The sequence below is a fragment of the Bufo bufo genome, chromosome 10 (assembly GCF_905171765.1).
Source record: "Bufo bufo chromosome 10, aBufBuf1.1, whole genome shotgun sequence".
Classification (NCBI taxonomy): domain Eukaryota; kingdom Metazoa; phylum Chordata; class Amphibia; order Anura; family Bufonidae; genus Bufo; species Bufo bufo.
The window spans coordinates 95825061-95849779 of NC_053398.1; the positions used below are offsets into that span (position 1 = coordinate 95825061).

Here is a 24719-nt window from a genome sequence, read left to right on the forward strand (position 1 = left end):
GTGACGAATACCGCACCTCACTGCCGCCTGACGTCAGCTACGTCGAGCTTACGAGATACGGTATAGTCACTGGTTACCAAGTCGTGACATTACGACGTCTCTGAGGAGCAGGTAAGGTCAGCTTGGTACAGTGTTCACAGACGCCTCCTGTCCATACGGGCACAGAGAAGCAACAAGCTGAGGGAGCCTTTTCACTGCCCCAGTGAAACAGCGCTTCCTCAGCCCGGGTATACTGCCACCAGTTTCTCGTTTGATATAAGCCCGGTCCGCTAACAGGATTATATAGGCTGAGAAACCAACCCGCAGTAGCGTATAACTAGGCCGAAACACGGATGTGGGGATTCGTGATCGAGATACCAGAACAGCACAAGATTTAATAATATATTTAATTGCCTTAAGGGCTCACTAGACATAACACAATATACACAGAAAATATATACAGTGGTCTAAGGGGTAAATACAGATGGCGTGGTAAAACAGGGTTAAGCAGAACAAAAGTCAGTTTACCAGATAGATGAGTCCTTTGGGTGGATGAATAATGGGTTTCTGTAAGGCTTGGCTGTAGTCACATGGGAGGTAGTGATGTCAGCCGTTTCCAGGTCCCTTCCAAACACGTATGGAGCGTGACCCCTCTTCAGAAAAAAAGACACACCCGCTTGCTGGCACAATCCTTTTGACCTGTAACCGACTCCTCCCCTCCCAGACTCTGGGAGGAGTCCACTCCCCCTCTTTTGGGGCTGGCAGCAAATGAGTCACAAAACCAATTAGGGCTCATGGCTCCAGACCAGAATGTCACAGGGAGGTGGTTCTGGGACCAATGGATCCGCCTGGGTTCCGGCTACCCTTAGAGTCCAAGCATGGTACCTTTATTTGGTTTCTGTGGGGAGATATTAATATCTCCCCTCCCTGGCATCCCACCACCAAACTATGACCACGGGCCTGTTCATCGTGGCCACAGGGACACAAATATGTATCTGGTTTATGTCTGTGATGGACGGGCATTTCATAATTCCTTATGAATTGCTGGTTCCAATATGTCTGATAATTTCATTGAAGTGGTGAATGGCTTAGACCCCCTGTAGGGAAGTTTTCCTGCAGGATCCGTGCTATCTGAATGGAGGTGAGAAATTGTAAACAAAGGTGTCCTTCTAGAAGTTCTCTGCCATTTGGATGGACTTTGAAGCAGGGCCCCCCTGTGGAGTTCACTACCTCTGCTATCTGATAGCAGATGGCTGGTGTGGGAACATGGCTGACATTAAATAATAATCCATATTCCTCACAAGACCCATTCCTGCGACACTTGAAATTTAGCTGTTGGGGCTTCCAATTTCTCTAGATCATCTCTGAGATGTTACTATGCCTTCATTAGAGTCCACCCATGGTAAATTCAGTTGATTGGACATAATTTGGAAAGACACAGCCCAGTCTATATAGGGTATCACAGCTGACAAGGCACATCAGAGCAAATTAAGCCATAAGGAGAAAAGAACTGCCTGTAGGGACCAGTGACAGGATTGCGTGTAGGCACAGATCTGGAGTACAAAAAAAGTTCCCAAGTACACAGTGACCTCCATAATTTATGAATGGAAAAAGTTTGGAACAACCAGGACTCCACCACATCAAACTAAGTAATCGAGGGAGAAGGGCCTTGGTAAATGAGGTGACCAAGAACCCAATGGTCACTCTGGCTGAGCTCCAGTGATCCTGTGTGTTGATGGGAGAAACTTCCAAAAGGTCAATCATCACTGCAGCACTCCACCAATTGGGCATTTTGGCAGAGTGGCCAAAAATACAAGCCTCTCCTTAGTAAAAGACACAAGAAAGACTGTCTGGAGTTTGCAAAGAAAGCACCTAAAGGATTCTCATACTGTAAGAAATAAGATTCTCTTGTCTGAATGGACTTTTTGGCCCCAATTCTAAGCATCATATTTGGAGGAAACCATGCACTGCTCATCATCTTCCCAATTGCATCCCTACAGTGAAGCATGGTGGTGGCAGTATTATGTTGTGGGGGAGTTTGTCAGTGGCTGGGACAGAGAGACTGGTTAGGGTTGAGGGAAAGCTTAAACAGAGATGTTCTTAATGAAACCCAGATCCAGAGTGCTCTGCACCTTAGAGTGGGCAGAAGGTTCACCTTTCTACGAGACAATGACCCTAATCACACAGCCATGACAACACAGGGGTGGCTTAGAGACAACTCAATGAAGGTCCCTGAGTGGCTCAGCCAGACCCCTGACTTGAACCCAATCGAATATCTCTAGAGAGAACTGAAAAGGGATAGGTCATTAATATCTAATCAGGGGGCTTTGATACTGGGCCCCCTGCTGATCAGCTATTTGAGGAGGCCACAGTGCTCATGTGAAAGCTGCGGCCTCCTCACATCTTACCAAGTGCAACATTGTATAACGTCTGTGCTTGGTATTGAAGCCCACGCACATTTAAATGAATAGGACTTTGCTGCACCTTGGTCATGTTACTGATGAATGTGATGTCACTGGTCTAAGAATAGGTTGTAGCACTCAACAGAGCGCTGTGGCCTCTTCAAACAACTGATCGTGTGGATGCTAGGAGTTGGACCTCCACTGACCAGATATTAATGATCTATCCTGAGAATAGGTCATCAATATTCTACTCCCGGAAAACCAATTTAAAGATACACCAAATGTATCTAGCATCATGTATCATGTGATAAATTACAGCAATGGAGACTCCTGCATAACTGAAAATTCCCCTGATGAGAAATCTCCCCTTATTGCCTAATCTGAATCCAGTTAATCCTTTCTGAACAGTAAAGACTACATGATTTGTAATCATCACTACCTGCATACTAGACATGTGAGATGCTGTTTTGTTTTTATCATATTATACTGTTGGATAATTTGTGCCTCATGATTTTCTGTTACAATATAAATATACACATAAATATACATATTTGCAGGCATTCAGGAGATAAAACCTTATTTGCTCCCTTCTGTCATAGCTCCCCAAACGGAGACCACAGGTGGAATCACTTTTATCCTTCCACAAGAATCACATTTTTGACATGAGGGGGAATATAAATTTGAGTTCAAAGACATCATTAGTCTCTGTTTTATCTAACTTTAAGTTATTAGGATATTATCGGCGAGTGTGTTTCAGCACCTATGAACTAAGCGGAACAAATGAACAAATATTAATTTAATGTCTGCCATCTTGTAAACTCATCTTAATGTTATTTCCAGTGAAGTAAGTCACCATTGCTTATCTCATATATAGCCTCATGAATATAGCAAACAACTTTTACAAGTATAGGCAAGGCTTTTGTCTGTGGATAGGAATTATAGGGGTCATTTATCAGAAATACACCTAAATTAGGCGTATTTCAGGTGCAGATTGCAGCGCAACACCTAGTTGTGCTGCAATCTGCGACTTCTCCCCGTTCATGCCAGGTCTAAAATTGTGGGCGTCTACTTCACCATTTTCTACCCCTGTTTTAGGTGTAGAAAAAAGTCTAAATGTAAGACAGCTGTTTTATTTTCTAATTGTAGATTTTATATTATATTTTCTGTACGTAATGTATATGGTGGATGGTGTCAGTCATCTTGCCTGAGCTGCGTCTGTCGCCAGACTTACCCACTTGAGACAGCAAAAGTTGTAGACTGGGGCTTAGTGCAAAAATTCTTTACTTAAAGAGGACCTTTCATGGGTCCAGACATTATGAAATAAGTAGGGGGTTGTTTAGGGCATAATTCATGGATGTAATATCGCTTACAAGTGTGTCTGTCCGTGCTCTGTTCCCCCGCTGTGGCCCCTGTTCACTTTGCCCGCCTGATATGCTAATGAATAGCATTGGTACAGGGAGGAGGAGACTGCCCTGTTTCTCAATGGGCATCTCCTTCTCGCAGACCAATCACAGTGGAGAGTCACAGCCAGGGAGAAAAAATAAACTCACCATATCCTTGGCCGTGATGCTCTCCGCTGTGATTGGACCGCGCTACAGCCAGGGGTGAAGGAGACGCCCATCGAGAAAAAAGGCAGTCTCCTCCTCCCTGTACCGATGCTATTCATTAGCATATCAGGCGGGCAAAGTGAACGGGGGCCACAGCGGGGGAACGGAGCATGGACAGACACTAGTAAGTGATATTACATCCATGAATTATGCCCTACACAACCCCCTACTTTTTTCATAATGTCTGGGCCCATAAAAAGGTCCTCTTTAAGGTAACCACTGATGTTTGTATAAAACATTATTGCATGTGAAAGCTGTCCATAGTCTTTAAGTTAGTGCACTATTTAAAGGAAGGAGATGGCTTGCACTCCCGTCTGCTTAATACATGACTTGATATTAGGCATAAGTTCACCATCAATACACAAGCTGGGGCCCATCAAGCTGCCTTTGGGAAAAGGTTTCCTAATCTCACACAACAGGATCCAATCCCATATGTGACTATAAATACATAAGCTTCATGCAGAGATCTGTAATAGAGTCATCTGCACAAAGCCTTAGAGGAAAAAGTCATTTTCTGCCAATATTTACACCCTGGTGTCTTACAACTGTAGGTTCACAGTCACCTGGGAGAAGAAAACTTTGTCTCTCTTTCTGAAGTAACCCTCTGCTATTTGTGGTTCCAAACAACCAACTATTACACTGTAAACTTTTGTGTATGTTTTGTAGTATTCTTGGGGCTTCATGCACTAACACAGTCCAAGAACTATTGACATAAACTGTTGTTGTCCACGGCCTGTATACTTTAAATTAAATTTATTATGCACTTTCACAATAAAATACATTTGATCACTTACAACTAAAGTATGTGACACTGATTATGCTAATACTCATTCGGAGGAAATCAAGGCTTGTTTCATATGCCATTCTTGAGCTCATTTGCAATGCAAAGGTTGAAAGCAGAGGAAGACCTGCTACAATGTTGGCATCAATGTCACTGCAAAAAACAACCCATTTAGGCCTGTTTTGGATTTCAACCAGATTCACTGCAGATTTTCCACACCCCAAGGGCTCATGACCATACCCCAAGGGCTCATGCACACGACCGCATGCCCTCCGAGACATACGATCCGTGAGCGGGCCATATGTCCCGGAGCGGCATACATCGTGTGCACGGGAGCGCACAGCATCATAGGTTACTATGATGCTGTGAGCATCGGGCCGCCCGCGGGACTATTGTCCTGCACTCATAATATCATATGAGTGCGGGACAATAGTCCGCGGACGGCCCGATGCACACAGCATCATAGTAACCTATGATGCTGTGCGCTCCCGTGCACACGATGTATGTCGCTCCGGGACATATGGCCCGCTCACGGAGCGTATGTCTCGGAGGGCATACGGTCGTGTGCATGAGCACTAACAGTTGAGAACATATCTAGAGATGAGCGAATCGACTTCGGATGAAACATCCGAAGTCGATTCGCATAAAACTTTGTTCTAATACTATACAGAGCAGGAGCTCCGTAAAGTATTAGAATGTATTGGCTCTAATGAGCCGAAGTTATTACTTCGCATAATAACTTCAGAAATTAATTTATATTGTAAAAAAACATTTCCCGAACTCTGGTTCGGTTCCGTTCCTGAGATATTACCAAAAAATGCATTAGCCAATAAAAACCTGGTCACATGACCCTTATCAGCCAATAGAAGCTCGCAGGCCCTTAGTCTCGACATACAGAAACCTGGTGTAAAACTGTGTGTAACAACCCAGCCATTTTTCTTCACTGCTGTAGGTCAGTTTAAAGGGGCAGGGCGCTGTGGATGACACTGTTAAGGGAGCGGAGTGCTGTGGAGGTCACAGTTAAGGGGGCAGGTAGGGTGGCCATTCTTGCCACTCTCAAAAGATGGACTTAAAACCCCACCCCCATACATGCTAAGCCACACCCTGACCCGGTTAGGCCATGCCCTCTCCATCTCCGCAGCTGACGAGCATTCAAAAAATCAAGGTAAAAATCCACTTCTGTCAGCTGCAGGGTGGGAGGGAGGGTGATGTTCTCCCTGCAGCTCACGCTCAGACATCACAGTGCTGCTTTCTGAGAGTGAGCTGTTCAAAAGAACATCCCTGTATCCGTCCAGGCCCTGTGCCGGACGGAGGACAGGGAGTCTGAAAGCCGGACTGTCCGGCCTAAAACCGGACCTCTGGCCACCCTAGGGGCAAGCTGAAGGTCACAGTTAAGGGGACGGTCCGCTATGGAGGTCACAGTTAAGGGGGTGGGGTCTTGTGGAGTATACATTTTAAGGGAACGGAGCTCTGTGGAGGTCACATTTTAAGGAAACAGAGCTCTGTGGAGGTCAGTGTTAAGGGTGCGAGTTATTGTGGAGGCTACTAATTAAGGGGCGGGGTGCTGTAGATCCCACTGTTATAGTGGATACTGTTGATATCTTTTAATGACACACACACAAACATTAAATGAAATAGATGAAATATACTGTAACCGTGCAAAGCCGGGTCCTTCTGCTAGTATCATCATAAAAGAGATCTAATATCTAATAAAAAGGATCTAAAACTGAAACTCCAAACAGTTGGATGCTAATGTCTGTAAAGTGCTGCGGAATATAGTAGTGCTATATAAGTGCATTAAATAAATAAATAAATATCAGCATGTACAGTACTCCCCTTTGTAGTGTGTCCTGATTTTGGTGCTACCTCTGGCTAAATTCACCCTCATAATGTTACATTTAAAGCTTTAATAACAAAAGCAGACACCTACCTTCTTTTCCACAAGGTCCACAGCGAGCCTCTTCACTGTTTGGAAATTGACCTCACTAGGGTGGAGGTGATAGGCCTCACGACATAGACCTATCTGGAGCTTGACTGTTGTTTTTCCCAGAGAGGCTTTATCCAAAGTCATTGTGAACATCTACTGAGAACACTGGGCTAGCACCAAGTTGTACTGATTATTAGAAGACTTTTTCTGAGTATTCCCTTCCTTTTATCAGACAAATGGAAGGAAACATTTATCAATCGGCTTCTTGCACATTATAACCCATGCCTTACTTCTGGTTTATAATAATCCACAATTATGTAACAATCCTTTCTGGTGCTGAATATGAAGAAATAAACATCTAGATTGTAGAAGTACAATTATACTGACTCGTAATCCAACAGTTCAAAAAAAAAAAATCAAAGCAATCCAGCAAATAATAGTTTCGCTGTGATGAAATCCTCTGATGTTTAACTTTAGCCCTTTCCAGGAGGTCCCAAGAAATCCAAACATGCATTACTCATTTTCTATAAGGCTTTCAAGAGATTAACACATGAGTTGTTGATATTAGCTGAGTAACATTTCCAGCATTAAAGAGTGCAGTTAAGGAGTCGTCACTGAACTTTTCTTTCAATCTTCTTTCTATGCCAAAAGAAAAAGAAGTGTATATTAATAATCAGCAGGGTGGTATAAGGAAGAGCAACATGCCATCTTGTAAGGTGCAGAATAGAACATCAAATTCCTGTATCTTACACAGTAATATCACTCCAGCCTCGTAAAATTTCTAATAGTCACATGTCTATCTGTATAAAATGTTCACATGAATATAGGACACGTACTGTATAGGATGATAACTAGACAGGTTAGACTGGCTAAAAGTAAGGTAATGCTCACACAGCTTAAAGGCTATGAACAACATAGAAGGCATTTTTTTAATCAAAACATTTTAAATATTTAGAGCTACAAATACGTTTTTTTAGTTGGTCTTTATTAAAAATTCAACAGTTTTTGTTCTACAGGCTTCACTTACAGTGTATCTGCAGACTATCTTGCATTCTGCTTTACAGATAATCCATCAGGCAGCTGTTCTATCTCTGAACTCCTGACAGCTCATAGACACTCATGTAAGGCTACTTTCACACTGGCGTTTTGGCTTTCCGGTTGAGAGATCCATTCAGGGCTCTCACAAGCGGTCCAAAACGGATTAGTTTTGCCCTAATGCATTCTGAATGGAAAAGGATCCGCTCAGAATGTATCAGTTTGCCTCCGTTTAGTCTCCATAACACTGCTTGCAGCGTTTTGCTGTCTGCCTGACGAAGCGGAGCCAAACGGATTCGTCCTGACACACAATGTAAATCAATGGGGACTGATCTGTTTTCTGTGACACAATTTGGCACAATAGAAAACTGATCCGTCTCCCATTGACTTTCAATGGAGTTCATGACGGTTCCGTCTTGGCTATGTTACAGATAATACAAATGGATCCGTTCATGACGGATGCAGACGGTTGTATTATCTGAACAGAAGCGTTTGTGCAGATCCATGACGGATCCACCCAAAACGCGAGTGTGAAAGTAGCCTAAGTGTCATGCCCTGCTCAGGCTATGTGCGGAGGTCTGCCAGGTTAGCAGCACGTGTGTAGACTTTTGTTTTTGTTTTGGAGTTGAGCTATATCCGCCTCCCTTCAGGTGCACTGGGTGGGGTCGTTGGTTTGAGTTTAAATTACGCCCACTCCCAGTGTCCTGTGCGGGTTATAGCTTCTGTCTGGCTCAGAGGAAGGAAGGAAGGAAGGAAGGAAGGATTTGCTGTTCCTGCTCAGTAAAAGATAAGTTGGTTTTGTTATCGTGTGGTTGACTGTCTAGGCTGTCAGAGAGACGCCTGCCCCCTCCAGGTCCTGAGGGAGCAGGCTGCCTCTTTCCCCCTTTCACCATCTTAGGGATTTTAGGGATTCTTCAGCCTAGGCACGGGGACACGTTTATTCCCACCTTCAGGGTCTGAACGTGGGCATAGAAGTCTAGGGAGAGCTGGTAGAGATTTGTCAGGAGGTGACCTTTATCCCCATCTTCTTGTCTAGACACTTGTTTGTTCATATTCTGTGTATCTTGTATCCTGTCCGCCGTAACACTAAGACATGTTGTTATCAGTTTGTGAAGAATATAGCTACAATGTATATGATATAATAACTGTGAAGTCTGCTCTGCACTGAGCTGCTTCATAACCCCTGCCCTTTTCTCTGACTGATAGTTATAGTGGTCTCCTGGTTGGATGCTACAGCTGTCACTCAGAACAGATGGGAAGGGCTGTGAAGCAGCTGAATGCACAATTAAGACCTGCCTTTTGAGCACTTGCAAGTAGTGTTGAGCAAATCGAAGTATCCGAAGTGGACTGTGATACGAATTTCAGGGAAAATTTGATTTGCCACAAAGCCGAATTTCCTCATGCTTTGTGGTAACAAGTAAATTTTCCCTGTGGCAATAAAAAAAAAAGCATGCTCACCTCATGCATTTGACCGTGAAGAGGCCGCTGTGGCCATCTTGCTTGAAGATCCCGGGCGAAATCTCATGCGCGGTGACATATCACATCACCACACCAGCCAGAGCGATTACGTCATCACGCACCATGTGATATATAGAGGTGGATCTACAAGCAAGATGATTGCCGCTCCCTCTTCACACTCAAATGGATAAGGTAAGTAGAATTAAATTATTTTTTTTAACTGATCAACCCCTGAAAGGCCTTAATATATATCTCAGATGCCGCGATCAGCGATGAACTCGGCATCTGAGGGGTTCATTGACGGGGCAGAGCAATTGCCATTCCCCATCATTGCACCAGCTACTTACAAAGAAATGCACTTCCTGACAAAGTAGTTCATCACTAAGTAAATTTTTTGTAAAATTCAACGAAACAACCAAATAGAATTTTTAAGAACTTCGCTCATCTCTATTTGCAGGAGCAGAACCTGGCAGAATAAAACTTCATCCTGTATTCACACTATTCCTGATGATGAAAGCTCCATGAAAGGTATCTTTGTAATGCTCTCCCCTGCCCCTAAATAGTGCTGTCAGCAGTTTAGTGTGGTCAAAACTGCTGACTGATTCCCTATAATATCCCCTGTGGTTGCACTGCAAGGAGATTCAACAGATGCTCCCAAGTTCTCCCACAGATTACATCTTAATTGATGAGTTTCTCTCAGTTTCTGTGATCAATCTGTTATTACCTCTACTAACAAAAAGGGATTTACCAAAGTGGAAAACCTCATTCAATCTGGCTTTCTTTTTTAACTGTAGAGTCACGCATCTGAAATCTGATGATACTGCACTGTTTAGTAAGTGCAACAGCACATAGCGAGGACGCTTTTGACTGCAGAGACTGGATTGGTAGCCCAGGGGTTAAGTGACTATGTCTTCCTGCCGAGGCATGGTGGTTTGGCCCGCAGGGGTGTTTTTCTCCTCCAGGCACAGCTCTGCCTGTTTTGTGTTGCTGGGCGCCCCTTCCCTTATCTCTCTCCCCCCCCCCAGTGCAGTTTAGATGGTTCCCTCCTGTCCCTCCCCTAGAGTTAATAAATAGGAGGGCTTACCCCTTCTTGGTCCCTTTTTCACCAGGAATGCTTCCTTCTGCAGGTATGACCGACGAGAAAGCAGTTTTGGCAGCCATCTCTGCCAAGCTCCAAGCTGAGGGACCGGGATTCTTATCCCACTTGTTGGTTGGCTTGCAGGAGCCAGCTGCTCCGCCAGTATCTTCCTCGGTTGGGGGCAGGCGGTCCGCACGGGGCACCTGCCCTTCATGTCGCCTAAGCCCCAGCCACACTCCCTCTTCCTCCTCCCTTAGGAGGCGAGGGGGCGCTGTTTCCAGTGCGCCTGCCGGAACCTCTGTTGTCCTTCCGGCATCGCTTGCTGTGGCCCAGCCCCCCGCTCCTGCCTTGTGCGCTCCCGCTTCAGCGCGTTCAGCAGGAAACAGCTTGCCCATTGTTTACCCCCCTGCCCCCCCTCTCCCTCAATAACTTTTCCCGTTCGGGTAAGCGGGGGTGTGCAGTATCCAGTGTTTCTGTTGGGTGAGGGTCGGAGGGCCGTGTAGAGGTACATGGGTTCCTCCGTGGAGGTCGATTGAAATAAAATACTAAGAGCAGAGGAGAAGGCGGACTTGCCCACTGTGGTTTCAGTGGGGCATATCGCTTCTCACACTACTGGAAGTGGTTGTTGGCAATTGATAAAGTTGGGTGTTTTTTGTGAAGAACAAGTTAAAGATAAGTAAAGCTGTGACCGACCCTCACTCCAACAAAAAACTGTTGCCTCGTTGCCGGTCGTTATTTGGTTATGCGGGGAAGACATGTGGTTGGGCTGTTAGTTCTCATCAGTCTAGTAAGCGCCACAGCACATAGCGAGGGCACTTTTGACTGCAGAGACTGGATTGGTAGCCTAGGGGTTAAGTCACCATGTCTTCCTGCTCAGGCATGGTGGTTTCGCCCGCAGGGGTGTTTTACTCCTCCAGGCACAGCTCTGCCTGTTTTGTGTTGCTGGTCGTTCCTCCCCTTATCCCTCTCCCCCCACCCCTTCCTTCTGGTGCAGTTTAGATGGTTCCCTCCTGTCCCTCCCCTAGAGTTAATAAATCGGAGGGCTTACCTTCTTGGTCCCTTTTTTACCGGCACCATCACCAGGAATGTTCCCACCCTCCTGCCCTTTGCTTGGTTGTTTATCCATTATATGTTGGCTCACATATCTTTCTTTTACAGTTGCCGTTGTTTACGTCACAGCTGAAGGTCGGTTAAAATAAAATACTAAGAGCGGATGAAAAGGCGGACTTGCCCACTGTGATTTCAGTGGTGCATATCGCTTCTCACACTACTGGAAGTGGTTGTTGGCATTTGATAAAGTTGGGTGGTTTTTGTGAAGAACAAGTTAAAGATAAATAAAGCTGTTGTAACCGACCCTCACTCCAACAAAAACCAGTTGCCTCTGTCGTTATTTGGTTAGGCGGGGAAGACATGTGGTTGGGCTGTTAGTTCTCTGCAGTCGTGTAATGTAAGGCATACATTTTCCCCATGGCATGTTTTCCGTGCTGTTTTCCTCCTCAGTGTACTTGTATGTACTTCCTTACATTGTGATCATTCCCAGCATTGTATGTATTAACCATTCATGGGCTGCAGTAGACATTTTAATGCAGAGCATTGGCTCCACAAGGAACTGCATGCTATGGTTCATTATAAGTTGAAGGCTTTGCACAGAGGTGTATTTAAATGATACCATGTACTTAGTGCTGAGGATGGAATGGAAACTTGTTCACAAAATTTAGAGTAAATTGGAATTAGACCCATATAAGAAGAGAAGCAAAAGTATTTCCTGGCATATGGAGAAAAACGCCAGAGAAAAATATCATACTCAAAGCATGTCAGTGTGAAACTGGCCTAAAAAAAATCTGAAATATTTAGGAAAAACATATTTATGGTTTAAACATTAGGCGTTAGAAGGGTTGTTCACCTTCAGGGGCCTTTCTGCCAGACCTCACCATGTGGCCGAACTTGCGGAGGGAAGCATATTTACCTGCAATGTCCCACAGCTGAAAAATCCCTTTGATACCTTGGTTTATTCCATAAAATGTACAAGATATCACCTTGTTACATTACACATCAGTAAAACAAGCTGGAAGTTCCCGCCCGACCTGGTTTCCAGGTTTTGCCTTTACGGCTTTATCAGGGAGTGAACTCCAATGTATTCACATTCTTTAAATCCATACTGGATCAGCCAGTTAGGTTACAGATAAAAAATGAAAACCCACATCTCCACAACCAAACAAGTCTCTATGGGACAGCGTTCACACAATGCAGACTCAACTCTGTCCCTCATCACAAGTAGAACTTGTGTAATCCAAGGCTACTAATCACCATCACAATCAAAAATCTAATCAGAACTGCATATTGTGAGCAAAGTCCAAATCCACATAAAACAATTGAGGGCCAGATCACATCTTAATATTCTCACCAGACTTGATATTCCATCGCATATATGTCCACATTGTAGTCTAGTGTTTAAGGAAGAATAGATGCTATGCAAAATTTGACAAATGTGTATTTGAAAAGGAACTCTTTTTTTCTTTTCTTTTTTATCAATGCAGTGGCGTGCCTAGGGTGCTTGGCACCTGGGGCTGATCCTTTCTCTGGCACTGCTCCCCCTTCCTACATGCTTTAAAAAATTGTGCCACCTCATAATAGCATTGCCCTCATTGTACAACCTTCACAGTAGTTAGGTGCCCTTTCACGGTACTTATGCCCATATTGTACCCCCCTTAAAGTACTTATTCCTTAATTGTGCCCCTTTCACATTGTGCCCTATCTGTGCCCCCTACCCAGTGGTAGTACCCTCTTTGTGCCTCCTCACAGTAGTTATGCCCTCTGTGTGCCCATTGTATTTCCCATTATTCCCCCTTCACAATAGTAATGCCCACTCTGTGCCCCCTTAATAGTTATGCCCCCTCACAGTAGTCATGCCCTCTCTGTGCCCCTTCACATTAGTAATGCACTCTGGGCCCCCTTCATAGTAGGAATGACCACGGTGCCGACTTCACAGTAGTAATGCCCACTCTGTGCCCCATAACAGTTATTATATAAACAATGACCCTTGTTTGGCCCAGAGTATTTTAGACCATCATATTGCCATTGGCTATATACATTCTGTTTATGGCCTATTATTTTTCTAAGACATAACTTTTATTTTTTTAAATAAAAAAACACATTTAAAAACACATCAGTGTACAGTATTTGTTTTGTTTTTCATTCCTTATTTTTACTTATTTTTCTCTTGTTGGTAGAGACAGTGATTTTTTTAATATATTTATTCTGTGTATAAACTGTAATTATATTTTACTTTACATTATCTCTATTCTTTAGGATGTCTTGAAAAAGGTATAACAGTATATTATTCATACAGTCCTATACACAGATAGTGTCTCTGATATGACTGTCAAGGGAAGTACCAGTTTTCTTTGATGATAGAATCACTTTGTTATTTTGTAGTTCACCTTTGCAACATTATCTCAGATGCAAAATAGTTGCGTTTGGACTGTAAAACAGTCCTATTAGGGTCCTTTCCCACTAGCGGCAGGACGGATCCGACAGGCTGTTCACCCTGTCGGATCCGTCCTGCCGCTATTTTGCCGTGCCGCCAGACTGCCGCTCCGTCCCCATTGACTATAATGGGGATGGGGGCGAAGCTCCAGCGCAGCACGGCAATGCGCGGTGAGAGGCCGCCGGACTAAAGAGTTGGACATGCAGAACTTTTAGTCCGGTGGCCTCTCACCGTGTACTGCCGTGCTGCGCCGGAGCTCCGCCCCTGTCTCCATTTTAGTCAATGGGGACAGATCGGCAGTCCGGCGGCACGGCGAAATAGCGGCAGGACGGATCCGACAGGGTGAACAGCCTGTCGGATCCGTCCTGCCGCTAGTGTGAAAGTAGCCTTACTTTCCTAATAAACTACTGGTTCATCGTATCTTTTCTCACAGTACTCCTCCTAAGTGAGCTTCTCATAACTAATCTACTTTCACACTGGCGTTTTGTGAGATCCGTTCAGGGCTTTCACAAGCGGTCCAAAACGCCCTAATGCATTCTGAATGGAAAAGGATCCGCTCAGAATGCATCAGTTCAGTCTCCGTTCCGCTTTGGAGGCAGACAACAAAACGCAGCTTGTCAAAAATGTGTTTTCCCACTTTTACAGTATTCAGGATTCTCCCGATTATTTCCTGTTACTACATATTCCACATTGCAGCATACCATCCCCATGACTCCAAGGCCAGTAACTGAGTCAACTGTACAGTAATTACCTCTGATACAGATATTTATAGCAAACAGAGGATCCACCATTCATAGTAGGTGATATCACAGCTCATCTACTACCTCCTGACCTCTGCACAGAGCATGCCTGGAAAACTCACCCATAGAAGTCAGTGAGGTCCCCTCCTGTCCATTGTGTCTATGGGTCATGGTGGCTGCTGTAAAGCACCTCTCTAAACTAAAGCTCAGGCAAGATGGCCGCCCCCATAAACATGTTCAGGAAACAGAATAAAAAGTTCTGCAAAATTAAAAAAAAGGAGATGTGGCTCTATCTGGATTTAACTGGCAGAAAACTTTTTTCGGTAATACATTCCCTATAACTTTATCCCATTATCATTAACCCCATCATCATCATTAACTCATCGTTAATCATTAACCCCATCATCATGGTAACAATATGTGTCTGTGTATATTTCTTAGGCCCCCCTTCTACACAGTTTTTTTTTGCCGACAGAATTTAGGGCAGATTCAGCACTAAGAAGCCACCAGCAGGAGCGCTGGATCTGCTTCCCATTGTTTTCAAAGGGATGCTGCACTGCACTTCAATAAGACACAACCGTGCCAAGAATGGACATATCTTTTTTTTGGAGTGGTGTGTAAAAAGATGCAGCTTTAGCTCCATTCAGTGGCCCTAAACCATGATCAGGTCCGCGACACTCAAAATGAAAAACCATGGCAGAAACCGCTGCGAATTCTGCAACAAAATATGTGGTGTATTTTACCTTTCTAAAATCGACAGTATAAACTATTCTTATACTGACTCTGATGTGGCGCATGACAGCGCTGCTCTACACTGCGTGCAGAATTATTAGGCAAATTAGTATTTTGACCACATCATCCTCCTTATGCATGTTTTCTTACTCCAAGCTGTATAGGCTCGAAAGCCTACTACCAATTAAGCATATTAGGTGATGTGCATCTCTGTAATGAGAAGGGGTGTGGTCTAATGACATCAACACCCTATATTAGGTGTGCATAATTATTAGGCAACTTCCTTTCCTTTGGCAAAATGGGTCAAAAGAAGGACTTGACAGGCTCAGAAAAGTCAAAAATAGTAAGATATCTTGCAGAGGGATGCAGCACTCTTAAAATTGCAAAGCTTCTGAAGCGTGATCATCGAACAATCAAGCGTTTCATTCAAAATAGTCAACAGGGTCGCAAGAAGCGTGTGGAAAAACCAAGGCGCAAAATAACTGCCCATGAACTGAGAAATGTCAAGCGTGCAGCTGCCAAGATGCCACTTGCCACCAGTTTGGCCATATTTCAGAGCTGCAACATCACTGGAGTGCCCAAAAGCACAAGGTGTGCAATACTCAGAGACATGGCCAAGGTAAGAAAGGCTGAAAGACGACCACCACTGAACAAGACACACAAGCTGAAACGTCAAGACTGGGCCAAGAAATATCTCAAGACTGATTTTTCTAAGGTTTTATGGACTGATGAAATGAGAGTGAGTCTTGATGGGCCAGATGGATGGGCCCGTGGCTGGATTGGTAAAGGGCAGAGAGCTCCAGTCCGACTCAGACGCCAGCAAGGTGGAGGTGGAGTACTGGTTTGGGCTGGTATCATCAAAGATGAGCTTATGGGGCCTTTTCGGGTTGAGGATGGAGTCAAGCTCAACTCCCAGTCCTACTGCCAGTTTCTGGAAGATACCTTCTTCAAGCAGTGGTACAGGAAGAAGTCTGCATCCTTCAAGAAAAACATGATTTTCATGCAGGACAATGCTCCATCACACGCGTCCAAGTACTCCACAGCGTGGCTGGCAAGAAAGGGTATAAAAGAAGAAAATCTAATGACATGGCCTCCTTGTTCACCTGATCTGAACCCCATTGAGAACCTGTGGTCCATCATCAAATGTGAGATTTACAAGGAGGGAAAACAGTACACCTCTCTGAACAGTGTCTGGGAGGCTGTGGTTGCTGCTGCACGCAATGTTGATGGTGAACAGATCAAAACACTGACAGAATCCATGGATGGCAGGCTTTTGAGTGTCCTTGCAAAGAAAGGTGGCTATATTGGTCACTGATTTGTTTTTGTTTTGTTTTTGAATGTCAGAAATGTATATTTGTGAATGTTGAGATGTTATATTGGTTTCACTGGTAAAAATAAATAATTGAAATGGGTATATATTAGTTTTTTGTTAAGTTGCCTAATAATTATGCACAGTAATAGTCACCTGCACACACAGATATCCCCCTAAAATAGCTACAACTAAAAACAAACTAAAAACTACTTCCAAAAATATTCAGCTTTGATATTAATGAGTTTTTTGGGTTCATTGAGAACATGGTTGTTGTTCAAAAATAAAATTAATCCTCAAAAATACAACTTGCCTAATAATTCTGCACTCCCTGTATTGATATGGCAACACAGGCTTCAGCTGCGGCCTAGCAGGGGATCTCCGTAATGGCACCATTCAGGTAAATGAAACAGAAAAAGTATGTATAGCGTTACGACTTTTAGCCAATAGCTGAATTTTTCATTTTTGCTTGGACTGACCCTTTAATTATAATTAGTGTTGAGAGAAACAAAAACATTCGAAGCGTAATTCAGTCCAAATTTTAAAAAACTTCAATTCTAAACTAATCCAAATTTCCTCATGCTTTGTGGTAACGAATCAGGTTTTCCTAAAATGGTGGCTGCACGTGTTACAAAGGGAAACTAAGAGTAGCAGAGATAAGCCTGGGAACGCAAGACCACCTATAGTGCTGTGCAGCCAGCCAATCTGCAGATAGCCTTCCCCTGTGATGCGACAACCCTATAAAACCCTCATCCCGCGTGGTCGCCACCATTGTCCTGTGAGCTGAGCGTAGGGAGACACGTGGCAAGCGCTCATGCCCTAGGGACAGTGTTGTTGAAAACGATTACTAGAAGAATATTGGAGAGGGAGACTGCAGGGAGAGTGCAGGGAGACTACAGGGAGACTTATTCTGCGTCAGTTTTATTTATTCCGACATTTACTTATTCCTACATCAGCCATAAACTAAGATATGTAATTCAATACCAACCGCTGTTCTTCACCGCAACAATATATTGGCTAAGAGTCTCAGATTTTATTATTAGAGTGAGGGCTTAGTCCATATGTTATGTTTGCATCTATTGTTATAGTGCATTAGTTTCTGTGACTTTTTGAACATCACCTCACACTAAGGGCTTGTTCACACAACCGTTGCCCCTCCATTGCCGTATTGCGTCCCGCATACGGCGGGTCCGCAATACACGGGGCACCGGCCGTGTGCATTCTGCATCACTTGAATGGGTCTGCAAATCCAGAGATGCGGTGTGGAACGGAAGCACGGAACTGAACCCCACAGAAGCACTACGGAGTGCTTCCTGGGGTTCCATTCCGCGCCTCCGCACCGCAAAAAGATAGAACTTTCTCTATCTTTTTGCATAACGGATGGATCGCGTACCCATTCAAGTGAATGGGTCTGCGATCCGCATGCAGCTGGCCCACGGTCGGTGCCCGTGCATTGCGGACCGCAATTTGCGGTCCACAGCACGGGCACGGAGGGGCAACGGTCGTGAAAACAAGCCCTAACTCAGATAGCCTTCCAGGATGCTATATGTACAAACCACATTACATACTAAGTACTTTTTTAACCCTTTCACCCCCGGAGGTTTTTAGTTTTCTTTTGCGTTTTCGTTTTGCACTCCCTGCCTTCCCAGAGCCATACATTTTTTTATTTGTCTGTTCACATAGCCATATGAGGGCTTGATTTCTGCGGGACAAGTTGTACTTTCCAACGCCACCATTTAATATTACATATGATGTAGTGGGTAGCGAAAAAAAAAAAAGTCCAAATGGAGTGAAATTGCAAAAAAAATAAGTAATTCCACCACAGTTTTACGACGTTCGATGTATGATAAAAATGACTGGTTACTTTTAGTCTACAGGTCAGTACGAATCCGACAATACCTTACATGTATAGTTTTTCTAGCGTTTTGATAGTGATAAAAAAATGTAAAAGTGGGAAAAAGATCAGTTTTATTTTTTTGTCACTATATTTTGACCCCTATAACTTTTTTGTAATTATGTGTACGGAGCTTTATGGGGGCTCATTTTTTGCGGGGCGATCTGAACTTTTCATTGATACCATTCTGGGGTGTGCATGACGTCAAATCAGCCATTTGGGCGCTTTTTTCCCGTTTTGCTGTTTTCCATTTTTTTTTCATTAATCATGGGATAACCCCTTTAAGTTAAGACGGACACATTATCGTTGTTGGATACTTTAAGTAGCAACAACAACATTTTGACATGTTTATTCACCCGTGCGGTGCAACGTTTCGGCTCAGTACTAGAGCCTTTTTCAAGCTTGAAAAAGGCTCTAGTACGGAGCCGAAACTTTGCACCGCACGGGTGAATAAAGGAGTTATTTGTTTATAATCCATTGGAGTGCCGTTCATTTTCTGGACTATTATTGGGGTAAGAAGCCTATTCCCTCAAGGACGTGCACCCAGACTTGTTCATTGCCTGTGCTGCCATTTTTTTACTGATATATATATATATATATATATATATATATAAGGACGTATATGTGTATGTTCTGCGATCACTCAAAAACGCAACCATTAATTTCAACAAAACTTGGTATACACATCCCTTGCTACCTGAAAAGAAATCTTGTGGGGGTCTCAGCTCTCTAGGACGTACCGTTCCTGAGATATTCCCAAAAAATTACCTGCATTAGCCAATACAAGCCTGCAAGTCTTTCTCTTCATATCCTCCATACAAAAGGTCACATGTCCCTTATCAGCCAATAGAAGCTCGCAGGCCCTTAGTCTCCACATACACACAGTTTTACTCCAGGTTTCCATAACAACCCAGCCATTTTTTGTCACTGCAACTACATGTGTCGCGCAACAAATTTTATAATGATAGTGCGACACATGTCGCCGCGTAGTGCTAGCATTAAAGGGGCAGGGTGCTGTGGAGGTCACTATTAAAGAGGCGTTTACTGTGGATGTTACTGTTAAGGGGGCAGGCCGCTGTGGAGGTCACCGTTAAAGGGGCGGACACTGTGGAGGTCACTGTTAAGGGGGCAGGGGCCACTATTATAAGGGCAACTGCTGTGGAGGTCACTGTTAAGGCAGCGGGCCCCTGAGGAGATCACTATCAAGGGAGTGGAGTGCTGTGAAACTCACTGTTAAAGGGGCGGGCTGCTGTGAAGGTCAAAGTTAGGGCTTGTTCACACGACCGTTGCCTCTTCATTGCGGTATTGCGGCCCGACAACTGTCGTGTGAGCAAGCCCTTAAGGGGATGGGCTGCTGTGGAGATCCCATTTTAAAGTGGTGGGGCACTGGGGGGGGGGGGTCAGTGTTAAGGGGTGGGGGACTGTGGAGTTCCCTTTTAAAGGTGCGGGGTGCTGTAGAGGTCACAGTTATGGGGGATACTGTCAATATCTTTTAATGACACACACAAACATTAAATTAAATAGATGAAATATACCCGTGTGAAGCCGGGTCCTTCTGCTAGTATATAATATAAATGAGATCATATTGAGTATTTGGCCACCCTGGTTTTTCTGCAGCGGAATTTGTGGATTTCTCATGGATTTGGGTGAAAGCTATCATAAATCCATTGCATAAATTAATATCTCCTAGGTCAAATTCTGGAGCAGATTTTTTATGAAAGGTATTGATCAGCTTTATTTATCTGCTACTGTAAAATATTAAATACCATAAAAAGTACTAATGAAATTTTCCAGCGAACTGTAAAGTCATAAAAAAATAAATAAATAAGGGGGAGATTTATCAAAGCTGGTATAAAAGGAAAACTGTCTTAGTTGCCCATAGCAACCAATCAAAGTGATCCAAAGGAGCTCAGAAAAATGAAAAGTAGGATCTGATTGGTTGCTAGGGGCAACCAAGCCAATTCTACTTTACAACAGTTTTGATAAATCCCCCTAAGAATGGATTTTTTAACTGTATGATGGGACATGCTACAAAAACATTAGCATGTTACATGCATTTTGTTTGGTTTATCCCCAGTAACTTTAAATGTATATATAGTATAGCAAAAGAGCAATACACAAACTGATATAAAAAAACAAACAAAAAAAAAACACTTTGATGGCCTAACATAAAACATTATAGTTAGCCTATGCCTAAAATGAACAAATGGTCATAAGGGTGTTAACCCACATTCCAAACTCTACACAAAATCCATGATAGACCATACGTTGTAGCTGTACTTCCACCGCTAAAGACAGGGAATGTCAAAGCAATATGTAAGGTGAAGTTAAATGTGTCAAAGAAAGTGAAATGGAGATGACCAGTAAATGTGCGAAAAGACATAATCACCCAGAGGGGATAAGAACATGAAACTGCAACATGAACAGGACTGGGAGAGCAGAAGGCGAAGGGTAAAAGTCCCAACCAAAGAATAGTAAAAGTGAAAGGCACAAACACAACAATATATAAAACAGTAAGGATAAGAAAGTCTCCTCACCACGGCCAAGAGCTGCTTGTGCTGCCAGTGGCAACTCTCTGCGCTTTCTACTCTTCTGGCAGCTTCCTCTCTGAACATCTCAAGTCTTCTTATTTTCTGTGTACAACTTCAGAGACAGGAAATTCATGAGCTGCTCTGTCCTGTTCGCCCCTCCCCTCCCTGCTTGGAAGTTACTGAAACACAGGAGAGGAGGCTGTGACATGAGGGATGAGGCATATTCATGCCTGGCTCACTGCTGCACACGTATATAAGGTAGTGTCTCAACCACCAATTTGGAAATGGAAAAACTGAGCAGATTTGTCTCACCTGTAAGGCCTCATGCACACGCCGTTGCCCGGCCGTGGCCGTATTGCAGCCCGCAAACAGTGGGTCGGCAAAATGCGGGCACCGGCCGTGTGCTCCCTGCATCACAGATGTGGACCCATTCACTTGAATTAGTCCGCAATCCGGAGCGGCGGTGCGGAACGGAGGCACGGAACCACTAGCGTGTGCTTCCGTGGTGTTTCTGTCCGTGCCTCCGCACCACAAAAAATAGAACATGTTCTATTTTTTTTCGGTGCGGACGGATCACAGATCTATTCAAGTTGAATGGGTCTCGATACATTCAGGCCTGCCCGTGCATTGGGGACCGCAAATTGCGGAACCTCAAAGCACGGAACGGCCGTGTGCATGAGCCCTAAGATGGATGCCCAAAACATTTGATGGACTGTATGAAGATCGTATCAAGGAACGCATAAAATGTCAGAAAACTGAGTTTTGTCCAAACCGTTAATCGAGACGTGACTATGTAACATCTGTCTGCTGGGCTATGCCTGTACGGCCACACGGTCAGGTTTCCTGATGTGGATCATAAAAGTAGAGAAAGTATAGGTACGACTTCTCTTCTTTCTTAAATTCACTCCTGGTTTTGGCTTCCAAAACTGCATCAGAAACCTGAGCATGTGGCCGTACCCTAAGGGCACTGATGATCACTAGAACGAGTGGAGAGGCATATCGTTGCAGGAGATGGGCTCAATAGAAAGGCTATGGACCCATCTCGATTCTGTCCTCTGCAGTGTGGAGAGACAGTGTGATATGCAAGGACTTTTCTCTCCTCGTTCTAGCGATCGGCAGGGGTCTCAGCACTCAGACCCCCACTGACCAAAACTTTTGAAATGTCAGAAATCGTTTTCCACTGCAGAGCGGAGTTTATCCGACAGTAACACCAAACCATTAATTGAGACATTACTATAAAACATCTGTTTGCTAGGCTATGCCTGTAAGGTTACTGATCGCTAAAATGAGGAGAGAATGAAGGACTGGTATATTGTTGCTGGAGATGGGCTCAATGGAAAGTCTATCGTCCCATCTCAGTTCTGTCCTCTGCAGCAAAGAGAGAGAGTGCAATATGCCGGCACTTCTCTCTCCCCGTTCTAGTGATTGGTGGGGGTCTCAGCACTCAGACCGCCACTATGTCTCTGCGACTCTTCTATGTGTTTGCTACTACATAAAAAGATGATGATATTTAGCACACTAACTACACCTGATCATGTATATCCTTGGTACTCCCTGGTATGTTGAGTAGGACCCAGTGAGCCGTTGTCTGTGTTAGTTGATTACACCAGAACATTGTTTCTGGAGGTGCCTGTCAGAAAGGACCATTTACATAATGCTGCGGGCTAGAAGCACTTCTGCACTTCGCCTCTAGGTCAGGTGTGCCCATGTAAGGCTACTTTCACACTAGCGGCAGGACGGATCCGACAGGCTGTTCACCCTGTCGGATCCTTCCTACTGCTATTTCGCTCTGCCGCCGGACCGCCACTCCGTCCCCATTGACTATAATGGGGACGGGGGTGGAGCTCCGGCGCAGCACAGTAGTGCACGGCGAGAGGCATGTCCGACTTTTTAGTCCAGCGGCCTCTCACTGCCGTGCTGCGCCGAAGCTCCGCCCCTGTCCGCATTATAGTCAATGGGGACTGAGCGGCAGTCCGGCGGCACGGCGGATCTGACAGGGTGAACAGCCTGGCGGATCCATCCTGCCGCTAGTGTGAAAGTACCCTAAGAGCGTCTTTAGGTGGGATTGAAGTGTGCCCATATAAGAGCGTCTCTAGTTGGGGTTGAGGTGCGCTCATATTACTCTCATCACCCCTGAAGATCAGCTTTTTGGAGGTGTCATGACTCCTACAAACAGCTGATCAGCAGAAGTGCCAAGACCCCAACCAATCTGATGTTGACGCAATACTGGAAAACCCTTCTTACTGGAGAGGCAGTTGTGCAACAGGAAATATTCCTCTGCCTTCTTCTCCTGCCCCTGCTCCTCTCACTCATTGGCTTGCTGGCTCAAAGGAAGGAGCCAGATCATCAGGTCATCAGGATTCTAAGCGGCTGCTGACTGAACTGGCTTACTAGAAAATAAAGGTATATTCACATGCAACAGTATTGTTGCAGAAATGTATTGACTGTTTGATTCAGATAAATATGTCTTGCAGAAATCTGTACAAACGCTACAAAAACAATTTGCATTAATAGAATTCATTTTCATTTGCCAAAATTTCTGCAACAAATCAGATGCATGTGAACTTACCTCTGGTTTCACACACTATCTTATCCACTTTGCTTGCACTTTAAAATTCAGCGGATTTACCACATGCAAACTCACAGAGCGTTTACGTCATGTGTGAACATACTTTTTTGATCCCTAGTGACCAAGCAATTGTTTTTATTTTTTCATTATCACTTTCCAATAACCGTAACTTTTTTATTTTTCCATCAATGTAGTTATATGATGGCTTGTTTGTTGTGGGACAAGTTGTAGTTTTTATTGGCACCATTTTGTGGTACACAGAATTTACTGATTCACTTTTATTAACTCTTTGTTAATAAAAGGCACTTTTTACGTTATAAATTTTGTAGCATTCATTTTTTGGCATACCTGTAAATGAAAATAATATAAATAAAATAACTTTACTCTCTAGGTCAGTAAGATTACAGTGATGCCTTCCAACCACCCTAAGCACGCCACCAAGAGAACACGAGAGTGGCTTAGGGACAACTCTGGGAATGTCCTTGAGTGGCCAATCGAACATATCTGTAAAGTCCTAAAAATGCAACCTGACAGAGCTTGAGAAAATCTGCAGAAAAGAATGGCATGAAATCTGAATTCTTTTGTAATTGCATGTAATAAAAAATTTTGTATAGCCACTGAGTTATTCAATAAAATGTATCTGTATAGCGCCACCTGCTGTTTGTTCTGTTTCTTATTTCTTTGACCTGCTCACTGAGAAGGCCGCACATGCTCAGTTTCATCCTTCAACTGCCTCCTGAGCTGTGATAGGGAGAGCATGGACACGCCCCCTGAGCTGCAACAGAAAAGACACTCCCTTTGATATGCCAGCTTCATATAAATCTAGCAAAGCAATGAATGGAGAGATCACTGGATCCATGTGAGGTACAGGGCTGGTTCTAACTTTGTTAGAAAGGGATTGTCATGTACTATATGATGTCTGATTTTCATTTTTTTACATTAGTCATGGGATAACCCCTTTAAGCCATATTTACATGGTTCAATGTTTGGGCCGACTATCTGGAGCAAGCGTTTCTACGAACACTTGTTTCTTATAATCAGCCCATGTAAAGGTGCCACAGATCACCCAATGAATGAGCGAAATGTTTGTTCATCGTGTGAAATGATCGGAGATACAGACACCTCAATCATCATTCCCTGTCATGTTTTTTAAACAGCACTCTGCTGCCCAGGAGCAATGATATTGTATG

General features: G+C 44.1%; 1 protein-coding gene across 1 annotated transcript in view; it reads right to left on the reverse strand.

Annotated features, from left to right (window-relative positions):
- LOC120980653 (serine/threonine-protein kinase D3-like) overlaps window positions 1–21110 on the reverse strand; it is a 138024-nt gene extending 116914 nt beyond the window's left edge. The window contains exons 1-2 of the mRNA XM_040409889.1: window positions 20967–21110; window positions 6700–7335 (exon numbers count right to left, since the gene is read on the reverse strand). Of these exons, the coding sequence (XP_040265823.1) occupies window positions 6700–6849 (150 nt within the window). The 5' untranslated portion in view covers window positions 6850–7335; window positions 20967–21110. The remainder of the gene's footprint in view (window positions 1–6699; window positions 7336–20966) is intronic.
- Window positions 21111–24719: the final 3609 nt, after the last annotated feature.